Below are 12,663 nucleotides of genomic sequence, written 5' to 3'. Positions count from 1 at the left end.
GCCTTTGATATGCTAAGTGTTGGGGTGAAAGATGGGATCATTTTTGTGGTTTCAACTGGATGGATGCAGTTTAACTTTTAAAAACACGCATATTAAGCGCTGCTGGGGCCTACAGCTGCACCCCAAAGTGTTTTCTACCAACGGTTCTCCTCGAAACAGCAGCCGTGTTGCTCTTTTTTTTTTTTTTATTAATTATTTGTGATCAATCACAAACAAACAAGTTTAGTGAATTTAGAACAGGCATGGGAAAACTATGGCCCGGGGGCTATATGTGGCCCATTAAGCTTTTTAATCTGGCCTGCCAAACTTAAAGAAATTCTATCAATAGTAAGTAAATTATAAAATAGCAGGATTTCATCTGTTTTTTTCAGTGTTTAAAGAGTCATTTCAATACAGAGCAAAATACCATGGAGCTTCAAAGACACATATTTTGTTGTAACTTTGCTTTTGTTCATTTTCAACAGACATCAAAGCAATTTGTTTTCTACATATCCCATGATACATATTTTTTTTTCTCCTATTAGATGGGTCATCAAAATCCATCTGTCCACCTACTGCTGCTCCAGCCCCTTCTGTCAGATTTTACAACCCATTGTGGCCCCACCAGTCAAAAAAGTTCGCCCACCCCTGATTTAGAACGATTCTAATCCGAGACTAAAATTAAAATCGCTACTTGGCACTTCTTGCAATTGGCCACAGGGTGTCGCCCTTGCACCACAGGTGAAAGCGGCGGCGCCACAGCGCGTCAAAGAAAAAGGAAGAAGAAGAAGAAAAAAACCCCCAAGTAAACTCTGTATGAACGCGCACCTCCAGCTTGAGCGGAAACATGGCAGGATTTTGACAATTTGTCGAGACTCACTGACAGAAAAAATGTTTTTACTGAGCTGCGATGTGGGACAATGGTCGCATTTCTTCTCTGCTGCTGAAGTGTCAGTCAGCGGTGGAGGCAGCTGACCTCCAGCAGGCAGCCAGCCCGGCAGGCAGACGCTTCGAGGGCCGACAAACAGCGCTTGTGTTTAATTTGTCTGCAAGTTTTGGAAGTTATTTGCGCAGGGCAAGCCTCGTTAAATCTGACATGGGCTCTCAACATTTCGCAAGCACGCAAAAAAAAAAAAAAAAAAAAAAGGTGGTGGTGGTGGGGAAGAGTTCAAAGCGATGTATATTCTCCATTTCACCGAGGCTACGCGGCAAACGGGGAGAAATTGTTTGCCGCGTTCAACAAAAGCCTTGTGAGAATTAAACTGAGGTTCAATTTGGTTGGAGAGTTGGAACGACAGCGATCGTCTGCTTCGTGCGAAAGTCGACGAAAAGAAAACATACAACTGCGAGTTTGAAGATTTTCTTTATCTCATTTTGTAATAAACATATAAATAATAAACTAGACATTTTTTTTTTACGCTTCGCCCTTATGAAAGTTAACTGGTATGGCCTGGCTATATAGACTATCCAAACTTTTGCATCTGCCGCAGATTTCTATAAAAACTATTTCCCTATTACAAAATATGAAAAGAAAAAATACATTTTAGTACAATTTACATGAGTTACTTATTAATTTATTTAACGAAACTGTTTCAGTACTACTTTAACCGTTACTGAATTGTCAGAATCTGCATTTAATATTTTTTTCTCTCTCTCAAAAGAAAACAAACATATTTGAAACAGAACAAATAAAAAAAAGAGCAGAGAATGCAGACACGAGGCAGAATATCTGTCCCCCTCCGACAACTGAAACGAACAGTCTCAAAAAAAAGAATAAATTTCTTAATAAACCAAGCAGTACAAGAGTTTGTTTTTTTTTTTCCATTACTTTCCCAACTACTGTATTTAAATTAAAATATATTCTCATATCTTACACTATTTCAAATAACGAAATGTGATTCGGTAGCGATCTGTCAAAATCTAATTTACAATTCTGTGTATAAAAATATAATTTATGGAACCCCGCGAAGTTTGTTTCTCCCCAAAATATAACAGTCAGTTGCACATGTATACGCACATGACATTACAGCCTGTCAAAAGTCAGCATCTCTCTTACACGCTCCTCTTTTTCTCTTTGCGACATTTTTTCCTCTTTCGTTCTCTTATCTCGTCGTTTTTTCTTCTTTTCCTCCACTTTCGCTTTTTGTGATATACAAAAATAGATTATGCACAGTTTTTTTTTTTTTTTTTTGCCGCTCACGCCGTCTCAGAATCCATTTGTGTGACAGCGGCGAGTTCACATGAGAATAAATTATTCAAAGAGAAACTTTCTGTTTTTTTTTTTTCTTTAAGGCTCCATTCATTCTTTGAAAGGGGGACACATAGGGGGAAAAGTCACTGAAATAAATATCCCAACTCCGCTGGGGCCGCGTTTTTCTTGTTTGTTCGTTCTTTTTTTTTCATCATTATTTAATATTCTTTTATTGTTTCGTTGTTGTTGATGATGATGACGTGTTTTCTTTTTGTTCTTTTAATCTACTGAATAGTTCTCGTCCTACATGTGTCAGTCTCGCTTGCTGCTTGCTGATGTGTGGCCACCGGAGGGCTTTCAACTCGGGGACAGCGACATCCCCAGCGGATGGATGGAGTGGCCGTCCAGGAGCCACGTTCCTAGCCGGTAGAGGAGCCTGGAGTACCAGTGCACGCCCTCCGCCTGCTCCACCTGCTCCACCTGCTCCACCTTCTCCTCCTGCCGCTGCTGATTCGAGCCGAACACCGCCGACGACACCCAGTGGGCGAGCCTGGCGGGCGCCAGGGCCCAGTGCGCCAGCTCGTGGTCCTCGATCACCGCGTAGCAGGAGGCGAGTACGCGGTCCACGACCACGGTGCCGTGCGCGGTCAGCGGCGCGTACGAGCCCTCGTGTTCCCTCGTGTAAATCCGTCTCACGGCCACGGGCTGGAGGCGCGCGGCCGCGGCGTCGTGCACGAACACCGTCTGCCCGCGGCGCACCTGGCTGGCGAACACCGGCGACATCCCTCCTCTTCCTCCTCCTCCTCCTCCTCCCTGGGTGCTGTTGCTGCCGCCGCCGCCGACGAAGAGGAGGTGCGCGGCCGTCAGCGTGATCTCCTGGCCGGACTCGGTCTCGATCACGTAGAAGAGCATCTTGGCGCTCGGGTCCCGGTCGAGGAACATGATGAAGTCGGTGTACACCGGCTTGCCCTCGTCATCCGCCGCCAGCACCCGGTCGCCGGCGCGCAGGTCCTTCACCGCCCGCCTGGCGCCGTCCTCCAGGGTGACGGTGGAGGAGCCGGGGAAGCAGCCGCCTGACTTGGCCGCCACCGAGTTTTCTGTTGAAATAATAATAATAATAATAATAATAATAATAATAATGCTTTAAAAATGTCGCGTTAAAAATACATTTAATTATATTTTTGCGCCACTGAAGTGGAAAAAATAGGGTCCACACGCAGGGGCGTAGATAGGGTTTGATCAACACTGGTGACACATGATCAAACTGTTATTTGTCTGGCCCGTAAATCACAAAACAACACCTCCTTCACGTTTTATGAAAACAAAAAACAAAAAAAAAAAACAGGATAAAGAATCTCAGCACAGAAACTTGGATTAAATTCAAATATATAAAAAAAAAACAAAAAAATAAATAAATTGTAAAATAAATAAATAAACTGAAGTGACTAATGGTGCCTTGGGGATATCATTAAATGGGATGTGTATTGTAAGATGAATCACTATTGTTACCACATTAGGCACGGGCAGCTACCAGCGCCCCCTAGGACATCCCCCAGAATCAAGATAGTGCATTGCATTTGCCTGATTGGGAGACGGAATATGGGTCCCCAAAAAAACTTTTGCCCTTTGCTTTCTTAAAGACTGCGACATCGGGGAACATAGAATTTTCAAATAATTTGACAGCTATTAAAATGAGCAAAAAAAAAACAAAAAACAACCCTACATGCTTATTGGATGCTAAATTTCAATGTGTTTCTGACTTAAATGTTTTCAGATTTACGAGTACACCCAATGCACAGCATTACTGCATCAGATTCCCATGGGAGCAGCGCCTCTCATCCGAGAAAGATACAAGCCAGTTCCACTGAAATTGCGTGCTGAACTCCGGGTGCTGTAGCAGGGGATGCTCCATAGCAGAGTCATCACCTATAGCCTTGGTACGGAAGAAGATTGTGTACTCCCCAGACTTCCAGTCTCACTTAGACCACCTGGAGGCCATATTCCAACGTCCATCCGAGCACGGGTTGAAACTCCAGCCCCGCAAGTGTCGCCTCTTCCAGCAGGGTGTTAAATACTTGGGCCGTGTTGTTAGTCGGGGAGAAGTGTCTACCGACCCAGAGAAAACACAAGCTGTGAAGGATGGGCCAATCCCCAAAAGGAAGTTAAGTTTTGCTCTTTTCTGGGGTTTGTTGGGTACTACCACAGATTTGCCCCTTCCTGTTCTGGGGTAGCTGCTCCCCTGACGATGTTGCTCCACGGCACAACTCGTTGGGACTCCACCTCTGTGACTCTGAGACAGTGGGTTGCTAGAGCGAATTTGACAAATTGAAGCAAACTCTGCTCTCAGCTCCTATTCTGGCCGGAGACTGGTCCTTTCTCAGGTACAAGAGGTACAAGTGGCCGACAAGTTTAAGGACTATCTATGGATCCTCACCCAACAGCTGATTGTCCCACCGAATCATACTCGGGTGCTCTGAGCGGAATGCCACCAAGCCGCAGGGCACACGAGTGTGGCGAAAGTCTTGTCAATCCTTCAGAGACGCTTCTTCTGTCCAAAAATGAGTAAAGAAGTGCAGGCCTGGACCGAGGAACGTCACACATGCCAGGTTAGTAATCCTGGCCCTCATGCTCGTGCACCACTACAGTCCATAAAGACCAACTACCCATGGGAGGTAGTGGGGCTGGACTATTAGTCCTTGGGCCGCCCTAGCGATACCTATCCCTACATACTGGTGATGCCTGACCTTTTCTCATGCTATCCCCTGGCAGTCACTGTCTCCTGGTAATGATGTTGATGTTCTTGACCAGCATGTATCAGGCTGGGAGTTATCTAGTAGCCCCCACCCAGAGCCTGAAGAAAGCAAAAAGGCACAAAAACACTGCCTGCCTCCGTGGATGCGGAAAGAACACCTCACCCTACCAAAACTACGCACGCTACATCCTGCACAGAGGGACGGTCCACCATATCACTGTGAAAGAGTTAAAATCCATGCCATTCTGTAAACTGATCCCCTTGCTACTGTCTTCCAGCCCAGGGTGACAAGTGGACGCGACCTCTCTTCGGTGGCGGAATTCGTCAAAGTTGGATCCCCACTCTGGACCTCGTGGCCGCGCCTACGACATGGGACGTCAGGACGTCGGGCAGATGCGGGCTCTGGGAGGGGCCACGAGGGCTGAGTGAGGCATTGCCTTTGTTTTTTAAGAGACTCAATGTTTTTAGTGCTATTTAATGAATTGTTGTTTTTATTAATCTAATCATTTCATCTGTGTTTTTATTTTTTAGAATGCTATTAATGGTCGTTTTAATCTGTTCTGCTAATTTGGGAAACAGAACTCCAGGTGTGGATAAGGGGAAAAAGGGGGTTTTCACAGTGCAATAGATGTTTTGGACCCATTATTGTGCATGCGGCTGCAGTGTTTCTTTTCTATTATCATCAATACTATTGTGTATGCTGTGATTTTACCGTTTTCTGGTTTGAGATGACCCGTATTTGTTTATTGGACTATGCAGTGATTTTTATGGGTTCAATTCTTGTCTTTTTTAGCCCGCTTATCCTGTTTATTGGAGTCCCCCTCCTTTCCATTGCATTGCCCTGGAGATCTTAAATCTCTAACTTAGCTCAACCTCTGATCCGATGGTTTGTTCGGAATAAAGTGTAAAAACCAATACTTGTCTTATGGTCTATTGGGGATCAAAAGCAACCTGTTTACCGCGACGTTCCCCCTTGTAAAATCAATTTATAGGCACTTTAAAGGCATTAGAAAGCCCCTAAAGAACTTTAAACAGGACCTTAAAGCAAATAAACCACAGGTGCTTCGAGTCACAACAAAGAAGCGTCCTTTTCTTTTTTTGCCCACACACGCATCATGGTGGGCCATATGCATTTTTGCATAATGACGCCCGTCTGCGCCTCGGTGCCAAATGCGTATTGGCTCGGCACAAGCGTTGTCTGAGGCAGCGAGAGAGAGAGAGAGAGGCAGAGAGAAAAAAGCGGAAAGCCTTGGCTTATCTATTCTTAATTAAAAAACCCAATAAAGAGCGGCCATTGTCATTCTAAATCAGCCTGTGGGTCGAGCTTCTCTCCGTAAAGAACACTTACGCCTTTCCCAGCTCCTCTTTCCCCATATTTACTCAGGTGCAGAAACCTCCATGTGACAATTCACACAAATAGGCGACTCACAACTAACTATTTACCCAGTCGGGCCACTTTTCCAAGCCTCTCGAGTTGTAGATTTGAATTTAAATGAGGGCCCAGGACTCTTAAATGCCCTCTGTTGTGCAACATCAATGTCCCCTCTTTCTACCACCTCTCCCCTGCTTTGTTGTCACTCCCGATGACAATAATTTTGGCCTTGGTGGAGCTCTTCACATACCAGTCTCCGGGATCACACTGTCCTGCACACACAGGGAAATAAAGGGGAAGGGGGGTGGGTTTCCTACCCCGCCATTCTGGGCTTTTAATCTTCTTTAAAGATTCCCGAGCATGAAATAAGGTGACAACTGAAAACCAGATTTACCCCGAGCAATTCAACATTGTTCAGCCAAATCCTTTTGGTAAAGTCGCATGACCCCTAATGCCTCAGTCTGCCTGGCCCGTATACTGTGGTCCCAGAATGTGTGTTTTGAATGATAAGTAAAGGATTTATCAATAAAGTCTGAGCTGAGAGTGGGAAGGGAAGCCATGGTTCATCAGTCGGGCCGCCAGTCAGGGGAGGAATGTTTCCTGACGGCGACCAGAAAGCACAAACGTGTCTTAAAACTCATTTAAAACCAAGATTGTTGCATGAAAAATGTCTGTCGTGTCTGTTTCTTTGTTTTCAGATTTTCTTTTTAAACCTCTAACGTTGCATTCTCGCGTTTTCTTCCAGCGCACAAACATAAATCCATTTATTAAAACAAAACTGCGTTTCTTTCTTTTCTGAGACGATACAGCCGTGGTTCCCACCAGGAGACAGTGAGGGGCGATATAAGATCAAGGAATGAAACCATAAGGACGCACAGGTTGAGATGTGCCTGCATTCAAGGTAATGCATCCAAATAGCCAAAATAGATGGACATACAAAAAACACATTCCTAAGTATTGAGTGGATACCTTTAGCACTTAAATTACAGTAATCACTCTGCCACTGAATCTTCAATAGACAATTAATAATCATGATTGTATCTGTTTAAAAAACAACATTCAGACGTGTTTTATGTACTTCTGTCGTATTTGGTTTTCTGGGGTTTATCAGCGTTGATTGGTCAGGAAGTGCCGCAGCTTCCAACAGCTGCACCTGCTCCTTCAGATGATTACAATCTCACCTGACAGGAACCACGCTCTGATTATAGATCAGTCCACCCTTACCCCCCCACCCCTCTTTCTTTTTGGCTTTACGCATGAGCACACCGCTCATACGGGCCGGGGTCAGGGTTCGCCGCTCAGTCATTACCTGCTTTGACGGAGCAGTGGATGTGGGCTTTGGATTCGTAGTAGACCCAGTCGAACCCGGCCTCCACCGCCAGCCTGGACAGGGTCCCGTACTTGCTCTTGTCCCGGTCCGAGGTGGTGATGTCCACGGCCCTCCCCTCGTAGTGCAGCGACTCCTCGAAGTGGTGGCCGTCCTCGTCCCAGCCCTCGGTGACCCGCAGTTTCACCCCGGGCCACTGGTTCATCACGGAGATGGCCAGAGAGTTCAGCTTGTCTTTGCATCTCTGCGGCGGAGAAAAAAAGGGAGAGGGGGAGAAAGTCGGACCAGTCAGTGATGCAAAGTTGCCTTTGAATAAAAGGGGGGCACAGGGAGAAAGAAAACAGTTTCCAGCTTTCCTTTTATGAATAATTTCTCATTCACTTGCTTGATCTCGGATTAAAAATTAAATTGGGGCTCACATGGGGCCACGCCCACACCTCTCCAGCCCCACCTGAGGTTGGAACACTGGCGCTGAACTGCAAAAACCCCCGCAGGTCCACAATGCGAGCGTACATCTCTCAGTGTGAGCAGCAACAGCAGCGTCAGAGGGCACATCCCGGATAAGAAAGCCGCCGATGAAATATTGATAAGGCACCGCATTCGCTTCACTGGCCTATAACATATGGGTTTTTTGGTCTTGAGCAGGTTCCCTCTCCGCCGAGAGGAGGGAGGAGAAGGAAGGCAGAGAGAGGGAGGGAAGGAGGCATGCAACATGCATGCATTACAAATTCATGAGTTTGTATTAGGCCATAGAATAGGCGAGCCCTTTGTTGGTCGCAAAACCTGTTTGTTTTCTTTAAATCAATAATTGATATGCAGATGATATGAAGATGATCTTCAAGAGCAGCTGCTGCCTTAATTTATCTGGAGTTGCCTCCGTACAAATGCAACGTCGCGTCCTCCCCCCTCCTGCCCCCCGCCACCCCCACCTCCCCTCTCGCTGCCTCAATGAAGATGCTTGGCCTTCTCCCCGACAACTATTCTCGACGCTTGGCCAATATGTCAAATAAAACATCACAAAGAGGCTTTTCAGTGCAATGGCAGAGAGGGGAAACTTTCATTATCCATCTCCTGCAAAGTCCTGGGGGAACGTGACATGCCTCCTTAAGTTGATGTGTTGTGGCTGCTGACTGACAGACTTGTGAAATATCCACAGTCTGTGTGTGCGTGTCTGTGTGTGTGTGTGTGTGTGTGTGTGTGACCCACTGTCTCGCTCCCCGATGGACAACCTAATTCTCCCTCCCAAACTCCCACGTAAAAAAAAGGGAAAAAACAAACAAAGAAAAGAGTAAATGACAGTGGATGTTTTATGACGAGATCACACTTGTAGAATGTGTGGAATGATTACAAAACACACAGGTCCGCACACACGCACACACACGCGCGCGCACATTCTGAGACTGTCGGAGTCAAGAGCCGTAAAGCTGAACCTATTTATTAATTCATCAGGTCGTGTGCCGCAAATCAAGCCAAATTCTGCTCAGCCACCGTGAAGTCCCAGCAGGACGCCCCCAGACCGACGCTTTGTGCTCGGGGTAAAGTTGTTCAACAGCCTCCCTCCTAATCTTTTCACAAATGATTTGGTAAGAGGAAACACTTATCAGCTACCTGTCAGCACAAACAGACCACCCGCTTCCCTTCCCTCTCTCTCTTTCTCTCCCCCCTTTTTTTGCACTACGTGAGCTCAATCCTTCAACCTCCCGACCTGCACAAAAATCACACTGTGTCGAAATGTAATATAACAGCACTACGAGCTTGATTTTGCAGGACGATTCAAGTTGGATATGCATACGCCGCTGCCTGAAACGGGGTTTCACGCGTGAGACTGCCGACGCGTAATCGGGCGGACAGCATCTTGACGTGCGCGCGGATTAGATGAAAGGCGCTGACGCACCGTCACACCTGGAGAAACGGTCTGTATTGTAAATATCTGCGAGATATCTGGCGCTGGCAACTTTCCCGGGAGCGAGCTCCGTCTGAACAGTTCGGGGATTAGGCCGGCGTGTGCGTGCAACAGCCTCGGTTGAACCTCGACATAGAAAAAAAAAAAAAAAAAAAAAAAAGTCGATAAACGCGCGTCCGTGGCACACGCACAAGGCACAGCTCCAGCGCGTGCTTGCCCTCTATCACGAGTAACAATTGTCTGTCAGCAAAAAAGCTTATTTTGTCGAAGCCAACGTGATTTACCCGTGCGTAAAACACCGTGCGTAAAAACCCAATTACTTTCATGCGTAACAGTGCTAGAGACGTTGACTTCCCGCACACATCCAAGTGTAATCAGGTTTATTGCAACTAGCAGAGTGGCCCGCAATCCAGATTTGGGACCCTTTTAATATGGGATGTTTTTAGCTGTGGTGAGGCGAGATAAACCCGGTCACACCTGCTCCAACTTTTGGACTCCTGTGTTCCAAGTTCAGGCTGTATTTCAGTGTGTGTGTGAGAGTGAAACTCGTCCCGGTCAGAGCCTCTAGTTTGCTGTCTCAAGTGTCTGATGCTGCACGCAAATTAGATGTAAACCAATTACCCACAGGACGCCGAACCTCCCTCTAATCTGCGCAACGCTGCACCGCCTCGGAATCAATTGCCAATTAGGACCAGAATTTTATCCAAGTTGCTTCTGTATTAAAACAGGCGCGCGTCGATTAACATCAGCGACACTGCAAAAATAAATCTAATCTTTTTTTTTCCTCCAACCTTTAAGACCCCTCAAATATCCAGGGCGAGCCTCCTATCCTGAGTCCAGCGGGGGCTGTAACAGGCGTACGCGCCTGCATGCGGGATTCATGATCTGCGCGTACGGACCCTATACGTACACGACTGCGGCGGCGGGGGAGGGCTGAGAGGGACGCCGCCGAGACCGCACGCACGCACGCACGGTGAATATTTCATCGGAGCTCGTGCCCATTGCATTGGCGCGTGAAGGCACGGGTTCAGGGGACCCTCGGCGCGCGCGCCCCCTGGCTTCGCCGCCGCAGCCGCCAAGCATCACCACCATCACCCACCGGCATTTTATTATTACTGGGCCGATATCACCCAAAGCGCGCTGAATAATTCACCAGCATCCTGAGTGCTAAAAGTCATGCCGGCGTGCTTGCAGCATCGCCGATGCATTGCTGGTCCTCTCTGTGCAGACGGAGCTCGCAACCGGTCTGAAGTGTGATTTGGAAAGAAGGAAATAAAAGGTGGCATCATCCGTGTGAACCAGGCAGCAGCAGCAGCAGCAGCAGCAGCAGCAGCAGCATCACATCATCAGCCCCATCCGCGCACCTTCCTCTTCTCCTTCTTCTCCTCTAATTCTTCTTCCTAATTGACCGGGTCCCACCCATTTGGTATATAAGTCCTGGCAGTGTTCGGAAACACTCTCAAAGAAATGCCACTGTTTTCATGCACCGGTGCACACCCCCGCGAGAGGCTAAATTACAGCAGCCTTGTGCAAGAAAATGTCTGATTGAACCACGCCATGCCTGAGTGAGCCCGGCTGCTGCTGCTGCCGCCGCCGCTGCTGCTGCCGCTGGAGCGGCGCGCATCGCCTCCTCTCACTATTCACGGCTTGAATAAAAAGGAGGGAATTAAAAATAATGGAGGGGGAAAATAAGGCTGCAAAAGGCGAGTTTTCACACGGGCATCGTCACAATGTGCAAGGACGTGCGGCATCTCACGGAAAGACAACAGATAGACCCTCACCGAGATACAAATATAGATATGAGGAGGGGAGGGGGGCGCATTAATATTTTAAATACACTGTCACAATCATGAAGGCCGAGTGTCCTGACTGTCCGCCTGCACATCACTTCTCCATCTGCATTTTTTCCGCCTTCACCTCAAGCTTGCAGCCCTTGAAATGATCATAATGATAATAATAAAAATCATGATAATAATTATGATGATGGAATAACTCATGCTGGCTGTTGCCTTTTACAGTGAAGTTTTTTTTTTTTTTTTTTTTTTAAGAAGGCTTGGAGTGAAGAGTTCAGCAGCGGGTAAAACAGACTTCACTTGCGGTGCGCAATCGGTCTGACAGGGAAGGCTGTTGCAGTGCGCAGTGATGGTGCGTTACAGAGGGGGGGAGGCAGTCAGTGAGGCAGCGAGGGAGGCAGGGAGGGCCGGCCGGCCGGTACCGTCTCCTTACCTGAGTCATGAGCCGGTCGGCACCGGTGTTCTCCTCATCCTTGAAGATGATGTCCGTGTTGTAGTTGGGCGTGAGCTCCTTGAAGCGCTCCGAGTTGCGCGTGATCTTTCCCTCGTACCTGCCGCTCGCGCCCAGCGTCTTCTCCGCCACGTTGGGGATGAACTGCTTGTAGGCGAGCGGTGTCAGCTTCTTCGGGTGCCTCCTCCTGCCGTAGCCCCTGCCCGGCCCGCATCCCATCCCGGAGGACGCCAAGGACGAGCAGACGAGCGCGACCAATACGATTCTGGTCCGGAGCAGCATGATGGGTTTAATTTCTTCTTCCTCCTCTCCTCTCTCCTCTCTCCTCACACTCCCACCACTTCTCTGTCCTTTAGGATCTCAGCCCGCTGCTATCTTTACCGTCTCTCTCGCCTCTCCCCGGCTCTCGCCAACGTCCTTGTCTCCTCCTCTGTACTTGGTCTCTGCCGCCGCTCGCTCTCCTCTTTTCTTTTACCGTGACAGGTGCGGAAATGAACGCCTCGGACAAGCGACGGTAGTAATAATAACGGGGCGCATCGAGAGGAAGGGTGCCTGTCCTCCCCCCTTTAAAAAAAAAAAAAAAAAAAAAAAAAAAAAAAGTAGTAGCAGCAGCAGCAGAGGCAGTGGGGAGGGAATTTAAAAAAAAAAAGCCACGGGTTCTCTCCGGTCGAGCTGCAGCCGCTTGTATGAGGCGACCGCTTTTACTGCTTTGTATTATAGCAGCGATCTATAGCAGGGGAGGGATTTGATTGGCTCGCCTAGACGAACCCTCCTGATGTTATCCCACCAAAAAAAAAAAAAAAAAAAAAAAAATCTTGAAAGATTTCTCTGCACCTGAGGGTGAGCCTGTGTCGCGGAGGGGAGGGGCTGTTCCATGGGAAAACATCAATTATAA

General features: G+C 47.6%; 1 protein-coding gene across 1 annotated transcript; it reads right to left on the bottom strand.

Moving 5' to 3' along the window:
• Nucleotides 1-2,400: 2,400 nt before the first annotated feature.
• On the bottom strand, nucleotides 2,401-12,461 carry shha (sonic hedgehog signaling molecule a). Its single transcript, XM_076047626.1, has 3 exons — nucleotides 11,751-12,461; nucleotides 7,604-7,865; nucleotides 2,401-3,267 (listed from the first exon to the last, which is right to left on the bottom strand). The coding sequence occupies exons 1-3, from the start codon at nucleotides 12,048-12,050 to the stop codon at nucleotides 2,528-2,530; spliced, it is 1,302 nt and encodes a 433-aa protein (XP_075903741.1). The 5' UTR covers nucleotides 12,051-12,461; the 3' UTR covers nucleotides 2,401-2,527.
• Between the last annotated feature and the right edge of the window lie 202 nt (nucleotides 12,462-12,663).

This window comes from Nelusetta ayraudi, unplaced genomic scaffold (assembly GCF_046127955.1).
Source record: "Nelusetta ayraudi isolate G7.1 ecotype Tasmania unplaced genomic scaffold, CSIRO-AGI_Nayr_v1 ptg000094l, whole genome shotgun sequence".
Lineage (NCBI taxonomy): Eukaryota > Metazoa > Chordata > Actinopteri > Tetraodontiformes > Monacanthidae > Nelusetta > Nelusetta ayraudi.
This window is presented reverse-complemented; position numbering and strand designations above follow the sequence as displayed.